Here is a 26,316-nt window from a genome sequence, read left to right on the forward strand (position 1 = left end):
CTTGATGCAGGGGCTGCTGCGATTGTGCTGTTGCTTATTATTATTAATAACAGATAAGAAACTGAAACATACACATTTGCTTCTGGTGGCATTTGGCACATCAGGTAAATCATGGGCTTGGGTTTGAACTTGGCAATGCCTAGCTCCAAAGCCAGTACCCTTAAACTGGCACACAATGAACACTCTAGATCCTAGTACTAGACAGTTCCACACCTGAAGTGTGGTGCACCTGTTGTCGTAAGCCAAGAGGGAATAATGACCCCCCCTATACCCAACGCAGATGGAATGGCCTGGCTTTGGTTTGCTTGTTGCCCAACATTTACATGTTTCAGCGGAGTCTCTTTCTCTTGGCTGACACCTGCGGGTGCATATTGTCCGATAGGTGAAACACCTCAGGCGGAAAGAACACGATGGCAGAGTTGAGTGCCACAGCTGGGAAGAGGAAGTGCTCCCAAGACATGCAAGTGGATGAGAAGCTCGTTCCCAAGAAAGGTAAACTCAACCACGACTACTTGGTTTTAGGATTTTATGGTGGATTCTTTATGCACAGTGTCATAATACAAAGAAATGAATTGATACCTTGTAAGTCGTTTGATTCTTTTTTAAAATCAGGTAATATTAATGGGTATTTTTCAAATATATGAAGGAAATAAATACCACTGTACTAAAAAAACAAGTCTTTTGGGCAACCCTCTCGGGTCCCGCCCTCCTCGAGACCTTTGTACTATCACTTTGCTATCGCTCGATATACCTTGCTTTGCTGCCCACAAAATTAAAGAAAAAGTAAAATAAAATAAAATAGATAAATAAAAAACAAGTCTTTTATGTTTGATGATTATCTTCTAATCTTGGTCCATATACATTTTTTTGATAATTGCTACCAAATTTGTATACAACTAGTATTGTATATTCTGCTTGTCATTGCATGTAATATTGTAAATATAACCGTATTGTTTAATTAGGTAAAGTAAGACAATTTTAATTTGACCACACATACTTTTCCATATTGCTTTATAATAATCATTCTTCTTAAAGGATGCAAATTATTTATTTTTTTCAAGATTTTATTTATTTGTCAGAGGGAGAGAGAGCATGCGCATAAGTAGGGGGGAGAGGCAGGCGGAGGGAGAAGCAGCCTCCCCCCTGAGCAAGGAGCCCAATGTGGGACTTGATCCCAGGACCCTGGGATCATGACCTGAGCTGAAGGCAGGTGCTTAACCCACTGAGCCACCCAGGCATCCCAAGGAAGCATATTATTATTCCAATATGTCCAATAGATAAAGCATTATTTACCTGAAAAATCTTCTTGTGGTTATTTAAGTTATACAGTTTTGTTTTGCTACTTAGCTATTTTACATATATGTTTTATACATATATTACATATATGTATTATATATAAACATCCTTTAACATAACACTTGTCTACAGTTAGAATTATTATTTCTTCAGTGTTTATTCATAAGAAATTAAAATTTTGATGCAAAGGGCATAAATATTTCATTTCCATTGGTCACTACAGAGACCTTAGTTTTTCATCTGAATAAAAGTGAAGCCACATAGAAGATTTTGAGTGGAAGAGGGGGCGATCTAATTTATGGTATGACTAGAACACTCCAATTGCTGTACTGAAGATAGACTGGAAGCAGGAAGTCAAGTTAAAGGCTATTGCAAAAATCCAAGCAAGGATTTGGTAGCTAGAACCTCCCGGAAGCAGCTTTAAACCAAAAGATAGCAATGGCTCTGGTGAGAAGGGATTTGATACTATACACATTTTCAGTGTAAAGATTGGATCTAAGGTGTGAAACAAAGAAATCAAGGATAATCGCAAAATATCTGGAAGGTTGGAATTTCCATCCACTGAGTTGAGAAACAATCTGGGTGGAACAAGCTGGGGAGGGGAGCTCAGGCATTCAGTTTTGAATCTGTTAAGTTTGATTTTTTTTGATTTGTTGATCAATTGAGTTTTAGTAGAACAAAAAATGACACATCTTAAAATCAATGGCATCTTTAATTTGACAAAATGCACTGCTACTGTATTATATCTAGACTTTATTTGGATTTAAGAGATATTGTTCCAACTCTATTTTTCCACATATTTAACCAGTTATCTCAGAATTATAGAATTTACCTTTCCTCCATCAATTGCCACAATGTCCTTTACTCACTGTATGATTTCTTTGCATGTTTTTTTATTGTTCCTTAGATTTTTCTGCTTTTTGATGTCTTATTTTACTCTTGTGACAAATTTCATTGCTGCATCATCCAAATATCTTTCAATGCTTGCCCTCCCTTCCAAAAAAACCTCTTGTGTAGTCTATTAATATATATAACTCATCTTTATTATTTTTTGCCAGCTGTATTCCTTTTCTATTCCTGAAACATATTACCATAAACTTAATGGCCTAAAATGACACACATTTATTATGTTATAGATTCTGTGGGTCAGAGTTTAAGACATGCATTGGTTTAGTCGGTTCTTCTCCGCATCTCATAAGGCTGCAATCAAGCAGTTGGCCAGGTTGCATTCTCAACTGGCGGCTAGACTGGGGAAGATCCCACTTCCAAGCTCATTCAGGTTGTTAGGGGAACTCATCTCCTTATAGCTATACAGCTGAAGGTCCTGGTTTGGGCAGGATTTGGGCTAGAGGCCACTCTCTTGTCCGGGTGGTGGCCCATAGTTCCTTACCATGTGGGCTTCTCCAAATTTCTGCTTACTTTATCAAGCCCATGAGAAAGGGCTCTAGCTTCAGTTTGCTAAAATGGAGTATTATATAATGTAATGTAATCATGAGAGTGCATCCCACCACTTGTGCTGGCTGGAAGCAATTCATTCAAGTGGTGGGGATTACACAAATTTGTGAACACCACGAGGTGAGCACCACTGGAGTCACCTTAGGATCTGTTTGTCATATCAAGTTAAAAAACAAGTCTCCTCAACTCTGATTAGAGTAGTATTGAGTTCTTCAATATTACCTTCCAGTTTCAAAAGTGCATGATTTCATGGTATCAGTGCTCTCTACCAGTGGTAAATATGATAACTCCAGGATATTTATTAATTGGCACACACTCTGTCACACACACACACACACACACACACAAACTCATACATTCTCATGTAGCTAAGGGTAATCCTTGAAAATATTTCATAGCCAGCACGACACTGACACCAACCTATTAGGTGAACATGGCTGGAACTATTCATTCAGAATGGACACAGGACAGAAATCATCTTTAAGGACACATGTAGTATCAAGGAATACTTAATACTTAGCAAGCATCAGGCTAAGCCTTTTAAATATATCCTCTAGTTAATCTTTCAGAAATTTAATAAGGCAAATGTTCAACCCACTCATTCGTGAGCCATTAGTCTCGTGGTTTGCTGAAACTACTTTACGGTAGCCTTTGGTCTCTAGGACCCCAAGGCAACTTGGAGAGATCAGAGACCACGAGAACTCATAAATTATTAGCTGATTTGGTTGACATAGAAGTCACCACTCGTCCCTGAATCAAGAGGGAAACGTTTATAAAAATATTATATTTGAGCTTCTCACTCGTCCAAATTCTGCCTCCCCCTCCCCTGCCATTCACTACAAAGTCTTCTGCTGCACTTAAAGAGAAAACAGTATGGCTTTGCAAGGAATGCTCTTTTGCTATCTCAAGGCACCTCCTTCCTTGAAGTTTTGAGGACTTCTTGAAGACACAGGGTGTTGACCTCCCTTTCCACACCATATCACCATATAAACCCCACAGATGAGTGCACTGGGTTTACAGCAAAGCTATTCTCGTGGAGTCATCTAGGACAAAATAAAAGCCATCATATACTTGCGGTACAATGGTTAAGAGCATAGACACCTGAACTACACTGCTAGCTGGTCTCTCTGTACTTATGTCAAGCATAGGTACATCCATAAAATGGGGATAGTAGTAGTAGCTTCCTCAAAAGATTGGCGTGAGGATTAAGTGAATTATTCCTTAGTCATTACGTTACATGAGCTATCAGGATCATCTGACCGACCTGCTGACTCCCTCCTCCCTGCAGCCCTTTTCCTCTTGGCTTCCGGGTCACCACACCCTCCTGGTTTTCTTCCAAACCCGCTGACCATTCCCTTTCAGCTTCCTTTGCTGGTTGTACCCACTTATTTAGCCTTTCTAAACATTAGAAAGCCCCAGAGTCAGTCGTTGGTTCTCTTCCCTCTGTGTTCTCTTTTCCCAAACATCATGGCTTCGAGTATCATGTGTAGGTTCCTAATGCCCAGTCATAGACCTCAACCCTCTATATCTCTTCTAAACTCTAGAGCTGTGTGTCCAACAACATTCTCAACACCTTCCCTTGGGTGCCTAAAAGGGGTCTCTGTCAGTCCAATAATAAGCTCTTGATCATCCCCACTCCTCCCAAACCTTCTCTTGCCACAGAACTCCCTCCTCAGTGAACCAGTCTTCTAGTTCTTAGAACAAGAACCTCTCCAGTGTCCTTGTTCACGAGTCTTGATTGAAACCAAGATTTAGTGTGACTCCCCCGGGGATTCATCTGGGGTCTGATTACATTTTCGCTCTTCTACTGCTACCACCCCGTCCAACAGTCTTCACTTGTCCTCTGCAGTATTGCAATAGCTTCTTCCCAGCAATAGCCATCTTTCCTAGAAATACAAAAACAGGTTTGAATGCTGTGCTCATTTCTTTTTCCACTCTTTCTTTTTTTCTTTCTTTCTTTTTGCTATATTTTTTCATAGTTGTGGTTGTCAATTTCCCTGAGAAAATAATTCCAGGGGTTTAATTTCAAACTTTATTTGTTTTATTTTATTTTATTTCATTTTTTTTAAAGACAGTGAGAGCACAGGAGTGGGGTGGGAGGGGCAGAGGAGAGGGAGAATCTTTTTTTTTAAAGATCTTTTTATTTATTTGAGAGAAAGAGAGAGAGTGTGCACACGGGGATGGGAGGGGTAGAGGGAGAGGGAGAGAGAGAATATCTCAAGCAGACTTCCCACTGAGCATGGAGCCTAACCCCACAACTCCAAGATCATGACCTGAGCCAAAATCAAGAGTGGGGCACTTAACCAACTGAGCCACCCAGGCACCTCTTAATTTTAAACTTTAAATGAAAGCTTGTCCTCAATGCCTGAAGAATAATCATCTACACCAAGGAAAAACTCCTTCAGAGTTAAAAAAATTATGTTTTATATATACAATTTATTATATAGTACATATAATATATATCATATAATTTATTTAAATTACAAAATGTAAATATGTACATATACATATTTTATTTATATGTATATAAAATGTATATTTTACTATATATGTACTTACTTCTAAGTAATTTCATCAACTATAGAATACAATAATCAAGGAATGGGAGAGACAGAATCATAGGAAACACAGATGCCTCAGAGCAAGTCACTGTCTCTATAGCTGTGGTACAAAAACACATTTGGGGGTGCCTGGGTCGTTCAGTTGGTGAAGCGTTTGCCTTCGGCTCAGGTCACCATCCCAGAGTCCTAGGATTGAGTCCCACGTCAGGCTCCCTGCTCAGCAGGGAATCTGCTTCTCTGCCCCTCGCCTGGCTCGTGCTCTTTCTCTCTCTCACTCTCTCTCTCTCAAATTAAAAAAAAAATTGTTTTAATAAAAATAAATTAAAACACCTTTGGTTCAACTCAGTGATTTCCTCCTTTTGTATCCTCCTTTTCTAAAGCCAGTAGAGTGCCATTGAAAACATCAGGTGATGGCCTGTGGTATTACAACTTGAAAGAAACAAATGATGGCTTATAAGGAAAGCACTAATGTCATGTATAATATTTCCAGGTCTGAACTTATGTTCCACTCGCTATGGGGTAGCCTTTATCATACATATCTGCAACTTCATAGCGACAGCACAGCTAGCTGTCATAAGCATCACCATGGTAGCCATGGTCAACAGCACGGACCATCGGTTCCAGTTCAATGGCTCCACCGAGGGGCTGCCTGGTGATTCATTTGGCGGCCTGAATGATACCCCAGCCAGTCTACCTGCAAGGGTAAGCAATGCACGATTTAAGCTGTGCTCTTGTTTTTGCTGTTGTTTGTTTGTATGTTTATTTTTTTTTTTAGAGCTTCTATGTTAAAAAGTTTTATTGGGGAAAATAGTGATTTGAAAGCAAGTGAAAGATCTAAAGAGGTGTTTTCCGTTGTGTTAACACCTTCCTGCAAATGGCTCATTCCAGCATTCTCTGTTTCCGTAAGGCCCCTGTGTACAACTGGAGCCCTCAAATTCAGGGCATCATCTTTGGTTCTGCCAGCTACGGCATGTTGCTGACACTGACTCTCAGTGGCTACCTGGCTGGAAGAGTAGGAACGAAGCGAGTGGTTGGTGTTTCCTTGTTTGCATCCTCAATCCTCAATATCTTCACCCCTCTGGCGGCTGAGCTTGGACTAGTTTCCCTCATTGCAACTCGAATACTCCTGAGCCTATCCCAGGTATCCAGGTATTTTATAACTATGAGCTGGATAGGAACTTCTATATGGCACCACACATCAAGATCTCTAACTATTTTGATTTCAGGGATCAGTACTTGGGGGCCAGTATGCACTTTGGGAGAAATGGGGTCCTCCCCATGAACGAAGTCGACTCTGCTCCATTGGTTTATCAGGTAAAAACACACAACTGAAGTGATTACATTACAATGCAACACTCTCACACTGGGTTATTTGATAATTTTTCTATTGAATGTTTCTTTGTCTTCTCCTCAGTGTTGACCAAGTATTTATAAATTAAGGAGATGGATCCTCTCTGACATGACTTTCGTTGTTTTTCCCCAAGTTGTCATTTGTAACATGACTTTGCTTATAATGATTTTTCCTATTCTGAAAAAAAATATTTTTGTGTAGGTAAATTGATCATTCTTTGCTTCTAGATTTTGAATCATAGATGGAAATGTTATAAAAGCATCCACCTGTGTTTTTTCTTGAACTTGCATGATTTCATTTTTTATAGTTAAATTTCTGATTTGTTGGAGTCTATTTTAGTATTTTATGTATAAGGTATGCATCCAACTTAATATTCTTTGGAATTGCTCTTTGGTGTTCTGAGAACTGCTTTCTCATCATGATTTGCTTAGACAGTGTATCTGGAATGAATATTCTGAAGAAAGAACTCTACATTATATCGGAGAGGAATGAAAAACAGAAAGAATAGGGCTAACATACATGAAATTGATGAAGTAGGTGCTAGGTAAGAAAAGGGTAACTCTCCAGCTAACTTACGGATACTTATGGGCACTCTTCAGCCCAGAAAACAGGCCGCACACACACACACACACACACACACAACCTGACTGACCTCATACCTCCCATAGAGCCCTTTACAACTCTGGGGGATTATTTTCTCTCACCAGAGCTTGTATTCACTAATAGGGGAATAGTCTACCAATTGGGATGAAGGAAATTCACATCAGTTATCACAGCTGACTAATGGCGCTTCTAAGTGTAAATAAGGATTGGACCCTCCACCTCCAAATCTGTGAACATTTGGAAGAAACCAAGAGAAAAGAGAGAGAACAAACTCAAAAACTGTAAGAATGAACCCAATGAAGAAGAAATTAAAAGAAAATTTTACATTATTAATAGCATGGGAGAGATCCCAGAAAATATGTATAATAACATTTATTTAAAAAGAAAAAAACTGTCAGAATGGCTAGTATCAAAAAGGCAAGAAATAATAAGGGCTGGTGAGGATGTGGAGAAAAGAGAATCCTTGTGCCCTATTACTGATAATATAAATTGGTGCAGCAACCATGGAAAACAGTATGGAGATTCCTCAAAAAATTAAAAATAAAAGTCCCATACAATCCAGTCATTCCCCTTCAGGTATTTACCTAAGGAAGATGAAAACATTCGTACAAAAGATACTTGCACACTCATATCTTTGCTGCTGCAATCTTTACAATAGGAAAAGATACAGAAGCAAACCAAGTGTCCACTGATAGATGGATGGCTGAGGAAGAAGTGGTAGAGACATTAGGGAATATTATTTGGTCATAAAAAAGAATGAAGTCTTGCCATTTGCAGCAACGTGGATGGACCTAAAGCTTTATTATGCTAAGTGATGCAAGTCAGACAGAGAAAGACGATTACCATATTATTTCACTTATATGTGAAATCTAAAAAAACCAACAAAACAAACAAATAACAATAACAGCAGGAAAGAGAGATAGGCACATAAACATAGCAAACAAACTGGTGGTTGCCAGAGGTGCGGGTGGGAGTGGGAGGGTGGGTCAAATAGGTGAAGGGGGTTAACAGATACAGACTTCCAATTATAAAATAAATAATCATGGGAATGAAAAGTACAGCATAGGGAATAGAGTCAATAATATTATTATTGTATGGTGATAGATGGTTACACTTACTGTGGTATTTTGCAATGTGTATCATTGTCAAATCACTATATTGTACAGTGAAACGAACATATGTCAACTATACTTCAATTAAAAATGTGAAAAAATAACTTAGAAAATAGATTGCTATAAAATAATTGTTGATAAAATAATATAATTGCTAATATTTTTAACTGCAATGAATGGTCTGAATACCTAAATGAAGGGAGACAACCATCAAATTAACAAGTTGGACAAATAAGTTGATGGATTATCCCAGAATACAATACAAGAATCAGGAGATGGAAAGCATGGAGGAAAAGTTTTAAATCTTGGAAGGAAGGCAGTGATCCTATAAAAGTGACAGCTCCCTTCTCTCTCATTTCCAGTTATACAGGCATGGAGCTACTGGAGTAGGTCAACTGACTGTCTAGGAGAGTCTTCAGAATCCACAAGTCTGCAAGTGCCAGAGACTTCCTTGTGTTTGGTGTTAGGGGAATATCTTAGTGTCCCCAAACAGGTAGTCTTTACTGGCCTTTAGAAACCTTTTCTTGTTCAGAGAACACAAAGCCAATGGCTGTCTGAGGCGCCCGCAGGAAGCCATTGGAGGAACCCGTCTGCAGGTGGAATGGGCTAAGCCTACCCACCTGCCTCACTAGTTCTTACAGAAATGGCCATTTCTGGTCATTCTGGGGATTCTCAGCAGGCTGTACTGGTGAATAAGATGACCCAGCCCGTGAGGCTGAAGGAAGACTTCCCAGAAAGACACCCAACAATGGAAGGGCCCAGGTACTGTCAGCCTCTGGGATAAAACATACTCTAGCCTCCTCTCCAGGGAACCACAAAGACACATCTATAGGCAGGAAACTTTGTAGCCACTTAAGAGAAGAAGACTAAGCAGATAAAACAGAACTGGCAGCTCATATTTGAGGTGATAGGAACACACACACACAAACAGTCTGAAGACGATGCAGCATCATACAGACGTGAAACAACAACAACAAACACACCCTGCAGTTGCATAAAGCAACACGGCTAAGTGTTAGAAAAACAAATGTTGAATGAACAAAGCATGGCTACTGATGGAAAATCACCTTGATGTAATGTTGGTCCCAAGTACACTACCTGGCAAGCTATCCCAGCGGTCATGGTACAGATAGGCTCACAGGCCAAATGAGGTGCTATACTTGTCCAGTCGAACTACTCTAAAACACAGAGCGAGATATAAGATGCAAATGGGGTAAATTAACACGTTTAAGGTACACATTGCAATGTCCTAAAGAGAACAGCTAGGGTGCTATCACTTTCATAAAGGTCAGAAAAGGAAAACATATACTTACGGTACACACACATACACATGCACACGTGGAACAAATTGCATAGACAGGTGATAGATTTGAGCATTAATCTACAATATATGTAAATCAAGGGTTGGCTATGAACTATGAATGGAGATCAAATTATAGTCTGGAATTCAGCAGAAATATGACAGATAACAAGACATACCAAAATTTCTTGGGATACAGATGGTATTCGAAGTCCTCAGTTGAATGTGATCACCCAGAGAAGAAACTCAAGGAAATAGCCCCATGACCCTCTAAGATCTGGGCTTCAGACAGAGGAGAAGGAGAGGGGACTGGGGAGCCTCCCAGGGGCCCTTGGACAGCATTCAGTCCGAGGTGACGGGTCAATGGAGCCACCTGATGGTGGTCTGGAGACAATAATTGTGGATTTGGTGAGCCTGAGGTCTTTAAAGGCTTTGACAGGGGTGGAAGGGCAGGGAGCAGAGGGAGGAAGCACAACATTTGGAGAAGTTTTGCTCTGAAAAGAAGCAAAAAACTGTCAAAGTACATGGAGGGAGTTCTGAAGAGGTGGAAAGTTTGGTTTGGTTTGGAGCCCAGGCTGTATGAAGGAAGATAAGTCTGTGTATGTGGATGGGTGAGAACTGGAGAGCTGAGGAATTAAGTGAGGGTACACACGTGAGGGTGTATCCTCGCAGTGGCCTCGGCCTGGGCTAGACTGGAGGAGACGTGGTCCAGGGGACTGGAGGGATCTGGTCTTGGATGGATCAGAAACTTGTCCCCTACTCTAACTGGCATGAAGGCAGAGGGTTCAAGGGGAACGTGAAGATTTGGTGGACTTTGTGGTGGAAAAGGTACTGATTTCTATCTTCATCTACTGTGCCCTGAAGGCAGGCAGCCTCCTTTCAAATGCTGCCTTTCCCTGTCCACAGAATAAATAACAATTATAAACATAGGAAAAGATACTCAACTTCACCCAAAATAGGAAATAATGAGATACTGTTTTCATTCATATTTGGAAGACTTTTTGGAAACTTTGAGATGTCCAATGTTCTCAAGGAGATGAGGGGAAAAACCAGTATTTTTGACTATTTAGTTTCGTACAGGCTTTTTGTAAGATACTTTGACAGTATCTATCAAAATGAAAAATGCACAAAGTGTTTGAGCAAGTCCACTGATGTTATTCTATTGTACCAAAAAAATATACGCTTATGTTCAGAAATGATGATTCAATCTACGTTCAGAAATAATAGCCTAGTTTTGAAAATGTTGTAAAAAGGAAGTGTGCCCTACTATGTATGAGAATACTCTGTGAGGCCAGGGAAATTAAAACAGTGTTATTGGCACCTTCACAGACAAATCTAGCTTTCTGTCTACATGGTGCATAAATGCCTTTACAAAGAGCTAAGCGTGTGTGTCAATATGTACTATATACGTTTGCATACCACATAATGGGCACTGGTTGACATTAGAGACCAAAGTGGGAATGGGTTGGGGGGCACATGAGGGGAACTTTGGTTCTTTGTGGTAATTTACTCTTACGATAAGCATATGTCACATGACTTGTGTAGTTAAAAATTAAAATAGCTCGAAAGGAAGCAGCATAGCTGTCATCTGCAATGTTATTGGGGGAACTTCCAGAAAAATGGGTCCTCAGGAGAACATGTGGAGTGACACATCTGAAGTTCATGTATTTCAATATGCCTGTCTCGTTATGGTTGGTGATGCTGCTAACATCTGTCATTCTGTTGCTGTTTCTTCAATGGCGGTCCAGAGCCCTACAGCTTACTCTCTGTCTCTTTGCAGGAATGACACTGGGAACCTTCACCATCATCCTCCTGGGTGGCATCATCTGCCAAACCCTAGGGTGGCCTTTTGCCTTCTATATCTTGGGTAAGCTACTGTCTCCCCATCCCCAGGGCTTCTTCCAAGGATCAGTCTGTGATGCTCTTAACCCGCCATAACACATTAGCACGACATGGTTGGGCGTGCTCTTCCCTTGCAGGCTGCAGGGGACAGGCTTGCAGAACAGTGGTTCATGAGAGAGGAAAGAAAAACATGCGGCCACTGCTGTGGGTTGTGTATCAGATTAAGTACATCCGTGTGGGGGCCCGGGTTAGGTGCAAGCTTCCTAAGCAGAGAAAAAACATTGAACACCAACAGGGTGAAGACAGTGAGTAACAATGACCTGTGAGAGGTGAGGTCTGAGGCAGGGCACGGGAAAAGGGAACTCCACAGAAACAGAATCGAGGAGACAAAGCTAAAAGCTCGGAGAGTGAGGCAGAAAAGAGGGAACAGGAAACCCAGTTATCTGCAGCCCCCCCCCCACCTTGATCCTAAGTGGAGCACTCATTAGGGCACGGGTGTGAAGACATCATCTGAGCCCAGAGGGAAAAAATCCCTGGGAAAGATTAAAGAACGATATCCAGTACTTATGGAGAATCAAAGATGGCGCCTCTTGCCACAAGACAGACTGGAAACACTTACAGTTCAGAGGCCATTGGGCAGAATATTCACCATCGACTTTCCTCGTTAGTGAGAAATAATTAGCTCCAGAGGAAACACTGCAGTGGGTCCCTCTGACAAATGATGACACAAGACCTAAAAGATCAAACTGTTTCTGTGTCATTTAACCGTATCCCAGACAAAAGTTCGAAAATATGTATAGGAAGACAAAAATATTCAGCATCCAACTAGGTATAATTCACAAGGTCTGGTTCCAATCATAGATTACCAGGCATAGAAAAAAAAAAACCACAGGAAAACACAATTCAGAAGAAGAAGAATTTAAAAAATCAATGAAAACCAACCCAGAACGGACACAAATACTAAAATTAGCAGACAAGGGCATTAAAATAAACAGTTATTCTAACTGTGCTATAGCCTGAGTCTATTTGTTTGGAAGTTAAGTGGAGACATGGAAAAATCTTTTTTAAAAGACCCAAATCTAACTTCTAGAGATGAAAACTATAATATATGGATGGAGTTAAGGACAGATTAGGGAACCTAAAAATAGCAGCATAAATCATCCAGAAGGGACCACCCTGAGAAAAACAGTAATAGTGAACGAGAACATCAGGACAGAGTAGCGTGCTCAGAGAAGAGGAGTGGTATGGGAGAACAGAAGAAGTCTTTGAGGAAATCATGAGTGAAGAGTCACCAAAGTCAATGAAAACTGCAAACTCACAGACCCAGGAAGGTCCATTTGCCTCAATCAATGGAAACATGGAGAAAATGACACCAAGTTACACGGTAGTCAGATGGCTCAAAGCCAGTGATAAAGATAGAATCTTAAAAGCAGCCAGAGCTAAAAACCACGTTACATACAGAGAAACAGGGTCAATGAAGGGGTGCAGCTTTCCTGTTGGAAGCAACGCAAGGAAGAAGGCAGCGAAACATCTTTCAAGTCCTGTAAAGAAAAAAAATCTGTCAACATAGAACTCTGGAGCCAGAGGGAAAAAATTCAGAGGCAAAATAAGGACATTTTTAGACATGCCAAAGTGGAAAGAATCAGACATTTAAATTAAAGATAGCAGTACCATTTTTCAATAGCATCAACAAATATGTAACATAAGGATAAATAGGACAAAAAATGTGAAATTTGCACTGAAACCTAATTCTCATGAAAATAAAGATTCTAGAACAGCCAAACTATTTTGCAAATGACTTCCAAAGTTGGAGGACTAACATTGCCTGATGTCAAGACGTAAGATTATGCCATCGAGACATTGTTGTATTAGCATATAGGTAGAAAATAGATCAGTGGAGCAGAATACAGTCCTAAACAGACTCACACACAAAAGGTAAACTGATTTTGGACAAAGGTGCAATGGGAATTCAATGGAGAAAGGATAGGCTTTTTAACAGATGGTACTTAAAAAATGGATATTCATGTGCAAAACAAAGCAAAACAAACACACCAAAACCAAAAAACAAAAAAACCCCAATGGCGTCTGGTCCATTATCTTGTACCCTATACAAAAACGAACTCAGGGGCACCTGGGTGGCGCAGTCAGATAAGTGTCCGACTCTTGGTTTTGGCTTGGGTCGAGATCTGAGGGTTGTCAGATCACCAGAGTCAGGCTCTGCGCTCAGCAGGGAGTCTGCTTGGGATTCTCTCCCTCCCTCACCCTCTGCCCATCCCCCCACTCATGCTCGCTCACCCTCTCTCTCAAATAAATAAATTTAAAAAAAAAGAACTCAAAATAAATCCTGGACCTAATTTTAAAATCTAAAGTTAGTATCCTTCTAGAAGAAAACATTTGAGAAAATCTTTGTTCTTTAGTTAGCAAAGATTCCTTGGACAGGCCACCAAAGGCTTGATTCATAGAATTACAAACTGATAGACTGAATGTCATCAAAGTGAAAAACTTGCCTTTATGAGCCATTATTAGGATAATAAAGACAGGGAGAAAATACTTGCAAAGCACATATATAATAAGGACTTTTATTTGGAATGTGTAAATAATTCTCAAAACTCAATCATAAGAAAACAACAAAAAATGTTTTAAAAGTGGACAATGACACTTCACACCAAAGAAGATAGAGAGAGGAAAAATAAACCCAGGGAAAGGTGCTCAACACACTTTGTCGTTAGGGAAACGCAAGTAAGAATACCTCTTTCGTCTCTTACAATGGCTCATGGGACGCCGGCAGAAATGTATGTGGTCTCTGCCCCAGTTTCTGGCACAGAGCTCCTAAAACCCTTGCAATTTCCTGAGGGATCTTCTTTTCTAATGAGGCAACTCCTGGTGGCACTCTGGATGGCTTCAAGATGGGGGCTGGTCATCAGAAAGAACAAACCCTGATTAGAAGCTTGGAGCCTCCGGCCCCACCCTCCACGCCCCGGGAGGGAAAGGGGCTGCACAATGAGTTAACACTCGGTTATGCCTACATTTTGTAGCCTCCATAAAAGTCCCTGAACTGTGGGGTTCTGAGACCTTTCAGATTGGTGACTACATTCACTTGTTGGGAGGGTGACTCATCCCAACTCCACAGGGACAGACCCTCCTGTGCTCAGAACCCTTCCTGACCGTGTCCTGTGTATCTCTTCATCTGGCTGTTCATCTCTGTCCCACATAATAGCCTTTATAACAAACTGGTAAGCATAAGCAAATGTTTCCCTGCGCTTTGTGAGCTGACTTTGTTCCAATTAATTATCAAAACTGAGAGGGGGGTTGTAGGAACCCCGAACTGTGCAGTCAAGTCAGAAGTGTGGGTAATCCGGGGCCCCACTGCTTGTGACTGGCATCTGAAGTGGGGGGAGGAGCAGTCCTATGAGACCGAGCCCTCACCCTGTGGGGTCTGTGCTAACGACCAATAATTAATGTCAAAATTGAGCCACGCTGGTGTCTACAGAGAATTGGAGAATTTCTTCATGGGGAAAACCCAAACATTTGGTGTCAAAAGTGTTAAAAGAAATAGTTTTCCTTTGGTAAAATTAAAAAGGTTGAATTACCAAGTTTCCTGCCATCCCTAGGGTCTGTGATTTTCATTTGCACAAATAATCAAGAAATGAAAGAGAAAGAAAGAAAGAAAGAAAGAAAGAAAGAAAGAAAGAAAGAAAGAAGAAAGAAAGAAAAAAAGAAGAAAGAAAGAAAAAGAGAAAAAAGAGAGTTCTAGAAAGCTGTGATATTCATGTGAATTTTTTTGAGAAATGGAAAGGGGATATTATGAGCCAGGACTTTTCCCAGGACCTGCCCTTGAAAATGTCCCGACAGAAAAGAAATTCCCCAGAAAGCAGAACCAAGCTCAGTTACCAATGTTATGCTCTGCTTGCAGGAGCCATGGGCTGTGTCTACTGCCTTTTCTGGTTTGTTCTGCTTTACGATGACCCTGTGTCTCACCCATGGATAAACGTCACAGAGAAAGAATATATCCTGTCCTCCTTGGCCCACCAGATAGAGGTAAGGACTCCAACCATCTCCAGAGCTTGTGTCAGCCTCTGGATTTCTCAGGGTGCCTAAGGCGCATGCGTGAGCCCGTCTCAGCTCTCACTGTTCTAATCAGTACATTTGTGTTCAGGTCAGCCCTTGTAAGCAGCCTCTCCCCATCAAGGCCATGCTCAGGTCGCTCCCGATTTGGTCCATGTTTGTCTGCGGCTTCAGCCATCAGTGGCTAATAGTCACACTGATTGTGTATATACCGACTTACATCGGCTCTGTGTTCAACATTAACATAAGAGATGTGAGTGCATTTCCTTCCGTGCCTTTCTCCAGTATGCACGACCCACCAATCACTTTGTCTTCACAAATCATTCCTTCCAGAAGAATTTATCCTTTACCACCTACAACTAAATAATCTAATATATAACACTAATGCCAATAGCTTTTCTAAGGGTATGACTGGAGAGGTGATGACTTTCTTAAGAGTGAGATTTCAGGATTGTCAGTATGATGACCAGTGGTTTATCAACAAAAGGTGGGGGCTCACTGCCCCAGTTATGATGGTTTACTCAATTTTTTTCCCCCCTCAGAATGGGTTCCTGTCTGCCCTTCCCTTTATCATTGCCTGGGTCACTGGGATGCTGGGAGGCCATCTGGCAGATTTCCTCCTGACCAAGAACTTTAGGCTCATTACTGTGAGGAAAGCTGCCACATTTCTAGGTAAGAACAGAGCCTGAGGGGCAGATGATTCACAAAGCATACAAGAGCCAAAGATGTATCTCATTGTTCAATTTGTTCCACGTTCCCCAGGAAATTTCCCATCTTCAGTGCTCCTTGTGGTTCTGCCCTTCCTCACCCCCAGCTACATCACGACAATGATCCTGCTAACACTGTCGTGCGGACTAAGCCCCTTCAGTCAGTCAGGGGTCTATATCAATGCCTTAGATATTGCTCCAAGGTAGGATGGTAATCTCCACTCTTATATTCACGTATTCTGAAAAAGATTTAGCCCGAAGCTTTCTGGGAGCCCCAAACTTTGGGAAGAAATAAATCACAGGCAAGGATCGCAGTTGATCCTGTGGCCATTTTTTCAGGTGTGTGGGGGGAGGGGTATTATCGATTTGTCTCAGTGCCTCTCATTGAACAAACACAACGCAAGTCCTTTTTGATGTAATTAGAAGAGCAAGGCTGAAGGACACTGTGAAGCATTTCTGGATCTAGCCTGGAACATTCCTCTCACCCACAGACATTCCAGTTTTCTCATGGGAACCACGAGAGCATTCGCATACATCTCAGGAATCCTGGCACCCTCTGTCAACGGGTTTCTCCTCAATCAGGTAGTTTTCTTGTCACAGATTGTTAAAATGCTCTGCCAAATCTATTTATAAAGGCAGTAGCATAAAGACGGCATCCGCAGTTTAGAAAATACAATTATGTCGTGGGTCACCTTTGTCATGAAGATCAAACTGGGACAGAGAAATGTAGAACAATTTCTTTCAGTCTTTAAAACTGAGATGACACAGCCACACGGATGTTATGAGATGTTGATTCCATGCATAGATGCAACTTGCCGTGTCTTCCGCAACACTCTGGAATTTTCATTTGCACAACCATCCCCAAGCAAAAGGATAATTAAAGCAGACGTGCTGGCGTGTGTGACACATGCAGGCATGATTAGAGGTGTCCTGTGTACAGGAATCTCATTTGGTTATTGATTCTCACACCAATTGTGAGGATGGTGTATTGTTATCCTCACTTCCTGATGATTAAGCCAAAAAATCTGATAGGATAAGTATTTCCACTAAGAGGATATAGAATCAGAATTCTTCCTCTTTAGACATGTCTAACTCCAAAGCCTGCAATGTGGCCACCATGTCATTGCAATGCAAGAAGAAAACACTCAGCATATTTGCTGTTGTCAGGATTTGCCCCACAGAGAAAACGTATGGCACTTTGGTAAACAGTGACAAGTGCAGTTCTGCAAGCTAATTGTAAAGGTCCCTAAATCCCATTTATTAAGACTATTCCAAATGCACATATTATTTGAACGTATTATTTCTATTCAAATACCACGCTGCTCTCAGGGAATGAATTTCTGCGGAAACCCACTAGCAAACATGGTCTTCTAAACTACTAAGATGGTCTCATAGAGAAAAGGATGAAAGGGGTAATGTTGACTTGAGGTTTGTGTCCTCAGGACCCTGAATTTGGGTGGAGAAATGTCTTCCTGTTGTTGCTCGCCATTAACTTATCAGGCCTGACCTTCTACCTTGTATTTGGAGACGCAGAAGTCCAAGATTGGGCTAAAGAGAGGAAACTCACTCGTTTATGAAGGTAAAGGATGGTGATTTCGTCTATGGATTTAACCAGAGAAGCACTATTTAAATTTTTAATTCTATATTACTTTTCTTCCTTAGTTCTCCCACCCTGATAGGATGGAAATCACCAGGCACATTCCTTCACAAATGAGAAGCCTTTGGTGACGAAAATACCAACAGAAAGAATTTCATTTGCTGCAGTTCTTTTCAAATCTGAGATCAATTCTTTATGTTACTAAGGTTTTTTTTTGAGGAAAATGTAAGAAAAACGAAAATGCCAATAAAGTGCTAGCCAAGAACAAACTGTCGTCTTCGTAGAATTACCAGTGGATTCGGAGGAACTGCTGGATCAGAGCCAATAGGCCAGACTCACAGTTTCGGATCTCAAAACAGGAAGCAATGTTTGGAAGCTCTTTATCCAGGGAAGTAACCTCAGTAGGACAATGGTTTTCCTACTTGTAAACGTGAATGTGAATTGATATTTGTTGGACTGGACGTGGTCCACTTCTCCCTCACTTTGGAAGTTCCCCTCTTCATCCTGTGAGGCCCCCCAGAGGCTGACCTGCACAGTTTGCACCCACACTGCCTTGTCTGCTGCCTCCTGCTGGATTTTCAGTGGAGGCTGAAGAGTGAGGACAGGGAATCTCTACCCCGGAAGTCCCTCCCTGCAGGATCTGCAGGTGGCAGATTGTTCCCCTACAGTTCAAAGCTACTGGTCCCTCCACACATTCCGGTGGCTTCTCTCTTCCCCTTCAGGCCTCTTTTGGCCTGCGCCACATTGCCAGTCCTGTGTAAGTTGTCTCTTTTAACACTGTCTTCAAATTACCTATTGTGAATCTGACCTAGTGACCTTCTGGGGTCCAACTACGTCAGCAGTCGAATCGGATATAAAGCTCAAAATGGGAAACGGAGCAGTATTTTTGTAAAATGGGAATGTGTAGGTATCAGTGGGCCAGAGCATGTGCAGGGGGCCGGGGATCTTTCCTTGGTTGCTTCCCGTGGTGATCCTTACCACGTAGATGCTAGAGCCATGAGGTCACTTCATGTCGAGGTGATGTGACGGGTTGGTTCTGAGAGAAAAACCAGGGCAAGGGGAGAGAGGCCAATCTGAATGCATTCACAAACAATGACTGAGGTCTTGCTCTTCTAGAATCTAGGCCCTTGGGACATGAGAGCAAACCAGACACAGTCACTATTCTCTAGTCTAATGTGGAGGATAGACATAATGGCTGCCAGGGCACTGCCTCAGTCACAACACCAGAGGTACAAACAGGCCATTAGGGGAGACCACACAAGTGGTTCTGATCCCAAGCGGAAGAGCACAGGGAAGGATCTCCTTCCACAAGGAATTCCTGAATGAAATGGGTTGTTTTTATGGTAAGATTTCTCACACTGGAGCCCAATGCATACAAAAGCATGGAAACAAGAAACAGGATGGATTCTGAAAGGAATGACCCGCCTGCATGGTCAGTTAGGAAAGAAGAGAAGATGAGTTTAGGGAGGTGGGTGTGATCAGCACATGAAGGTCGTGTTTGCCACGTGAGGGAGCCTGAGGGGTACCCTACAAGCAATAGTGACATGGAGAGAAGAAGAGAGACATGCATAATGTTTAGGAGGTAAAGTTGAAAGGTCATGGCATTTGGTTAGGTGGATGCTGGAGAAGACAGGAGTTGAGTCTGGGTCTCTCATCCGAGAGACTGCATACAGAGTGTCGGAACAACTATGCCAGAGAATGCAGGAAGAGGAGTCGTTTTAGAGGGAAGATAATGCGTTCACTTGGGGCCATGTTGTGTTAGTGGCGATAACGAGATAATCAAGTGGGCATGTGTAGTAGTTTCCTGGGGTGGCCATAACAAAGTCCTACAAATTGGGTGGCTATAAAAGCAGTGATTTATTGCCTCACGGTTGTAGAAGTCTGAATTTGGCAGTGGAGTTGGTTCCTTCCGAGTGTTGAGGGAGAATCGGCTCTGTCCCTCTCTTCTGGGAGCCTCAGGAATTCCTTAGGTTGGAGATGTCTTTCCCCCGTGTCTTCAGATCATCTTCCCTCTGCACATGTCTCTTTGTCAAAATTTCCCCTTCCTATAAGGATGTCCCATGTTAATGACACGTTTTTTGGTTTGGGGTTTTTTTGAGAGAGAGAGCACACGCACATGCATGTGTGAGCAGTGGGGGGCAAAGGGAGAGGGAGAGAATCTTAAGCAGGCTCCACGCTCAGTACAGAGTCTGACCCAGGACTCCATCTCAGGACCCTGAGATCATGACCTGAAATCAACAGTCGGATGCTCAACCCACTGGGCCACTCAGACGCCTCGTTAATGACGGGTTCTTGATGTTGTTGCTGAGACTAAATGGATATGACCAACGTGCTGAGGTCCCTGAGTCTCCGAAGCTGTGCCACGCGTTTCTGAGTCACTGGTGGAAACACTTAATAAAAGTCTGGTGAACATTAATATAGGTACATTATCACAAGGCAAAAAAGTAGTTCTATGTATTAGGAATCAGGATATTTAATGTATAACAAAAATTCGGGAGCATAAAGTCAAAGACGTTTTAAAAATCACCATAACGTTCAATTTGAATTGGAAATATCAGGTAGAATTCGTAATTTTTTTTTCATAAAAAAATACTTCTTTTAAGTTCTTCCACTGAAAGGGCCTAGAAACAAGACCTAGGAGCAAGGAGTACCTCAATGTTTGGGGTGTGGTCTCCGATGTTATCTGCTACTGAAGGGAACCGGCACTCCATAGGAAAGCCCAGGTTCAAGAACACAAAATACGCTAGAGGAGCCTGGAATGTGTGTGTTTGCACATGTGCATGTGTTAGAAAACGTGGAAGCTATCCCAGGCAGCCGGGGTCAGGTCTTAATAGATAGAAACCGGCTTGAGGAGCCTCCTACTGGCCAAAGGAGGGACAATTTAAGCATCAAAAACCAGGGACTCAACAGATTGAAACACATCAAGTAAAGCACATGAAATCATAACTTTCCTTGGTCAACTTTGCTAAGGCAGTAAATTACTATCCTACAACTTCATAAAGTATCCTGGCTTTCTTATTTTTCTAAGATAGATAGATAGATAGATAGATTTATTTATTTATTTATTTATTTATTTATTTATTTATTTATTTATTTATGAGAGAGGGTGCACACAAGAAGTGGGGAGGGACAGAGGGAGAAGCAGACTCCCTGCGGAGCAAGGAGACCCATGCGGGGCTTGAGCCCAGGACTCTGGGATCTTGACCTGAACCAAAGGCAGATGCTTCACTGACTAAGCCCCCCAGGTGCCCCTGGCTTTCCTATTAAATCTGTATTTCAGGGTAACCAAATATTCAATTAAGCAAATTTCCTATTTTGTAGAAGGCTCCAGTTCCTACATGAAGAAGGCAAAATAGAATTAGAAAAACACCATTTGCAACTTCTAATAAAATAATGGATCAGGGCAGCATTTACTAACCATCAAAGTCCACAGGTGAAGGTTGATGAGAACTTCATTAGTGGATAAATCAAGCTGAGAAGATCTGAACCCACTGAGCAATCTTATCTCACTACAAATGAGCCAAGCTGCCCCTGTGGCCGTATCCAGCACCCCATGAAGTATTCTTGCCCTGGATCCAAGCAAGCCTCTCCGGGTACCAGCAGTTTCCGGGACATAAGGGATAAAAAATTTATCAAATGATACTAAAAGGAAGCAATTAGCCAAATCAGTCATGAGAGTCACTCTGCAATGACCCTGTTTTGTTACTATTGTTGTTGTTACATAACAGCAAATATGAAGTGAAGGAAGGGATGGTGACAGAGTTAAAGAGAGGTGAAAGCCATTAAGAGTTATGGGATCTTGTTTGGATCCTCATTTAAATAAATCAAATATTAAATAAATAAAGTATAAAAGGATAACTCTGAAGCAATTGGAAACATATTCATAATGACTAGTTATTAGATGATATCAAGAGATTATTACTTATTAGATGCGCCGATGGGTGGCTCAGTCGGCTCGGGTCATGATCCCAGCATCCTGGGATCGAGCCCCACGTTGGCTTCCTGCTCAGCGGGGAGTCTACTGATCCCTCTCCCTCTGCTCCCCTGCTCCTGCTCTCTCACTCACTCACTATCTCAAATAAATAAATAAAATCTTAAAATAAAAAAGATGAGCTGATGGCATGCTAGTTATGTTTTTTAAAGCAGTAATGAGTTATATACCAATGTTGTACTTTTTATGGGAGAAATCACATAATATCTGAGATTCACTTTAAAATACTACAGAAAACCACCATTGGAGATATATATATATATACATATGTATATATATATATCCAATATTGATAATTGTTGAAGCTGGTTAATGGGCATAGTTACATTAAACTGTTCTATGTTTCTTGTATGTTCGGAAATTTCGAACACAATGTAACATTTAAAAACTTAGTAAGAAACACAGAATCCAGAGGTAGAATCCAGAAGTGATTTCAGAGCATATCACAGATCAACATGAAGCTTTGGGGCCAGCACACAAGGAGATCGTTCCCCCTGGGTAATCAGTAACGAGAACCTGAGACACTGACACCAGATGGGAATGCTGTTTATTTAAAATATGGACATTGAGCAGCTGATCTGGGGCTCTCAATCAATAGAAGGCCGGAGAAGGCGAGAAACTGCCAGCCTTGTCATCAAGCTGTACAAACACGCAGGAATAGCTGGAACCTGGATTTCTCACAAAGAAAAAAAATCCAACTGATTATATAAGACATCAGAGTATTTTGGGCAAATAGGTTAAAGGTTTTCAGTGTTTCTTTAGAGAGAAAATGGGTCAAAATAGAGTATCTGCTATGTGGCAAACATGTATTAGACACTTCCTAAGTATAATAACATTTCTTTTAAAAAATGCTTAAGAATGTAAGAAACTACATATCATGCAAAATCCCTGATTTAAGGGCTTAGATGTTCCTATGTGATCAGTAGGTTGCCTTTAAAGACTTCCAAGGTAAAAACGTTCCTGGGTATCACTATGGTTGGGTGGCGGAACCAGGAGAGCTTAGTCATTGCAGAAGCTATGGGGGGATGTCACTTGCTTTGGAGGATATAGCTTCATAAGATGTACCTCTCTCTGAGTAGCTTGAATGTTGGGCAGGTGTGGCCTTTGCAAAAGAGAGAGAGGGGAAGGGAAGGGAAGGGGCTGGAAGGGAAGGGGAGGGGAGGGAAGGGACTGGAAGGGAAGGGCAGGGGAGGAGAAGGACAGGGCAGAGAGAAGGAAAAGGAGGGAAAAAAGGAAGACAGGAAGGCAAAAAGCTAATAGGGCATTTATGGGGCATTTGAAAAGCCATAGCCTTCCTGTCAGAAGAGTACTGCATGCCCAGAGCCATGCTCAAGAGAAAACATCTACTCTGGGAGCACTTATGCAACAGTCTGGTTCTCCCTCCTGGCAGGAGGAGACCAGCGATGTCTGGCTATATGGTCATGAACTTGATGGCAGATTTCCAAGAGATTTCCAGTCCACTGGAAGATTGTAAGACTCACCCTCCTTACCTGAAGATTCAAGGAAAGGAAAAAGTGAAGTTAAAAATTAAGCCTTTTAACTTTGACATAATAAAGTCAAAGGATTGGGTGAAGGATTAATGGGGCTAAAATTGGCAAATCCAGAAATTCAGTACTTATTAAAGTTCAAGTCTTCACAGGGGAAGAAGGAATCGCTTGTCTGTCCTGAGTCAGGTCAGTCTTACGCTTACATTGCTACTAAATGAAATGAACAATTCTCCAGAGTGATGAGGGGGACTTCTCTGTTAAAGATCTTATCAAGGGCATTTAGCAAGCTCAGGGAGTTTGGCGGAAGAACCTATTTCCGCAGGTTCTTCCTGAGGAAAAGTAAAAGGAACACATTTCTAGGGACTGGTGTGAGGTGGATGGTGGTGTGTATCTGCGAGTGGCGCGGGGTGTCTGTGGTGTGCGTGGTGGAAGGGATGCACAAGTATGCTTGTGACGTGTGTGGTGTGGTGTGTGTAGTTTACATACGTGTGCGCAGAGAACATGTGTGTGGTATGTGGGTGTGTGTGTGTTTGTGTACGTGTGTATTTTGAAATAAACAGAAGAAGTTTCAGCACGGGATAATGGTGGTGGACCAGCTGCTCATTCAAAATATTTTGCAAATCCAACCTTAGGAATTTATCCTTTGAGCATCTGGTCGTACGAACCGATGCGGCTGAAACTCCAGGTGTAGCGAGCACATGACGAGCGCCTGTTAGTGCAGTGGCTGCTGTGTCCAGGGAGGAGGGTGTGCGAGGCCGACCTGGCTCTCCTCGAGGAGGCCAAATTCATACGCAGAGAGTTATTCTTCAGCCCTATTGAGATACAAGAACAATAATTTATTTTGCTTTTACTTATTCCTTTTCCAACGTTCTTTTGGTGCGTTCAAGTTTCTGACCTTGAGCAATCTCTTCCTGCCTGAAAAACATGTTTTAACATTCCTGGCAGGGCACGTCCTCTGTCAGTGAATTCCCTCGGTGTGTGTTTGTTTCACTTTTGAGGGATGTTTTCACTGGACATAGACTGTTGGGTTGGCAGGGGTTTTGTTCTTTTTTAATAGTTTTCGGGGGAGCCTGTATATTTTTAGTCAACTAGAACAGCATAAAAGCGCCCTGTCAAAAGAAGCGCGTGGTCCAGTTAGATCGGTACTGATATGCGGAGCAAGCCTCCCTCTGAAGCAGGTTTTACACCAGGAAGGAGGACTGGGTGCTTTTCGGTCAGTTCTTCCCTGCATTACGCTGACACCAATGTGTTTTACACTTGCAGGGGAGACCAATCCCTTCAGCAAGAAGAGAAGAAACCGGAACCCCTTATGCAAATGGATAACCAGTTCCCTGCCAGGAAAGGTAGAAATCATTCTCTATCCCACTGCATATGCTTTCTCCTTCTTAAATATGACATCATAGGGGCGCCTGGATGGCAGGGTCAGTTAAGCCTCTGCCTCTTGATTTCGGCTCAGATCATGATCTCAGGGTCGTGGGACTGAGCCCCGCCTAGGGTTCAGCGCTGGGCGTGGAGTCTGCTTAGGATTCTCTCTCTCTGCCCGACGTGCATGAGAGCTCTCTCTCTCTTAAAAAAAAAAAAAGACATAGATTCTAGGTGAGAGGATTTTCCTATAAAAACATATAAAGGGTTAGGAGTGCCTGGGTGGCTCAATCAGTTGAGCATCCGACTCTTGATTTTGGCTCAGGGTTGTGGGATTGAGCCCCAAGTCCTCGAGATTCTCTTTCTCCCCCTGCCTCTGCCCTTCCCTGGCTTTTGCTCTCCCTCTAAAATAAATAAATAAATAAATAAATGCAAGCTTAGAAAAAACATATAAAGGGTCTTACAAATGTTTAGGAAAGGAGGTGAAAAAAATTAATCCCGTTATAGTTTTCCATTAGAAAAACCCCAAATAAAAAGAATTCATATACTGTAAGTAATTTTGATTCTTGTATACTTGTCAGTTTAATGACTTGGTGGAGAGGATCAGAAAGAGGTGTATTATTTTGTTCCATCTGGAGGAGAAAGAGACAGATCCCTGGACGGAAGCTAGGCAGGATGAACGTTCTTGAGTCACTGCATCCTTGGACATCAGCACTTTGTGTATCCTGACAACTTTTTTAGGCAAACTTTATTTTGAGCACGGCAGGGGAAGGACAATAAGAAATTACCGCTATTGTCTTAGAGTTACGTGCATGTCATGGGGAACACAATCCCAGGAGAGGGAGTGGGCAAAAGGTTATACTCTTTTTAAATTCCCGTAAAGACGAGTGGTCCATTAACTTCTAAATTTCTTCTTGTATTATTTTTGATATTTAGTGATTTTGATAGTTTTCTATTGCCCATTTAATTTATATTCAAATTTATATACAAATATACAAAACATATAAACATATGAAGCATATAAACTGATATAGACTTGTATATATAGATATATATATATCACTGATTTCTGCCCTTTTTCTTAACATTTCCTACCTTTTCTTCTTTGGATTTGTTCCTTTGTTAATTTTCTGTCTTTGAAGTCTTTCTTCTCTTTTGATAAATACCCTAGGGGTGTAACTTTGGCTCTAACCATCCATGAGCTGGACACACACGATCTGAGTGTTGCTTATACCAAGCACTTCGGATCCTCTTTCTCTTGGTTTACTTTTTAACTCAAGGCTTCTTTAGAATTAATTCATGTTCTTCCTGGAGCAATGTGGAGGAGATAGTGAATAAACACGAAAGGGCATCCCTAACTGACAATGACATCAAGTCCTCTGGTGAGGACTGCCTCCCCTTTGCTCCCTGGAAGGATTTTTTTCCCCCTCTCCTCCAGGGACCTCTTCCCATAGCGTTTCTGTTAGTTTTCCAGGTCCATTCACTTTCCTTTTGATTTTAAAGATTAGGTTAGAAAGCTCTGGAGCCGGCCATCCTCAGTGTGTGTGTGTAGCTGTGTGGTTGGAGAGGTTTTTTTCTGATGCCCGA

General features: G+C 41.7%; 2 protein-coding genes across 2 annotated transcripts in view; both read left to right on the forward strand.

The window, feature by feature from the left end:
- The first annotated feature begins 410 nt into the window (after positions 1–410).
- On the forward strand, positions 411–18,018 carry SLC17A3 (solute carrier family 17 member 3). The gene is made up of 12 exons (XM_002915828.3): positions 411–492; positions 5,803–6,014; positions 6,220–6,453; positions 6,539–6,626; positions 11,459–11,545; positions 15,434–15,558; positions 15,677–15,838; positions 16,128–16,257; positions 16,348–16,495; positions 16,784–16,874; positions 17,735–17,871; positions 17,955–18,018. Exons 1-11 carry the CDS (start codon positions 411–413, stop codon positions 17,867–17,869), a joined length of 1,494 nt encoding a protein of 497 aa, XP_002915874.1. The 3' UTR covers positions 17,870–17,871; positions 17,955–18,018.
- A 6,658-nt stretch (positions 18,019–24,676) lies between these two features.
- The window catches only part of SLC17A1 (solute carrier family 17 member 1), a 39,934-nt gene continuing 38,294 nt past the window's right edge, over positions 24,677–26,316 (forward strand). Inside the window, exon 1 of the mRNA XM_019795910.2 lies at positions 24,677–24,710. Coding sequence (XP_019651469.1) covers positions 24,677–24,710 — 34 coding nt within the window. The remainder of the gene's footprint in view (positions 24,711–26,316) is intronic.

This window comes from Ailuropoda melanoleuca, chromosome 5 (genome assembly GCF_002007445.2).
Source record: "Ailuropoda melanoleuca isolate Jingjing chromosome 5, ASM200744v2, whole genome shotgun sequence".
In the NCBI taxonomy this organism is placed as follows: domain Eukaryota; kingdom Metazoa; phylum Chordata; class Mammalia; order Carnivora; family Ursidae; genus Ailuropoda; species Ailuropoda melanoleuca.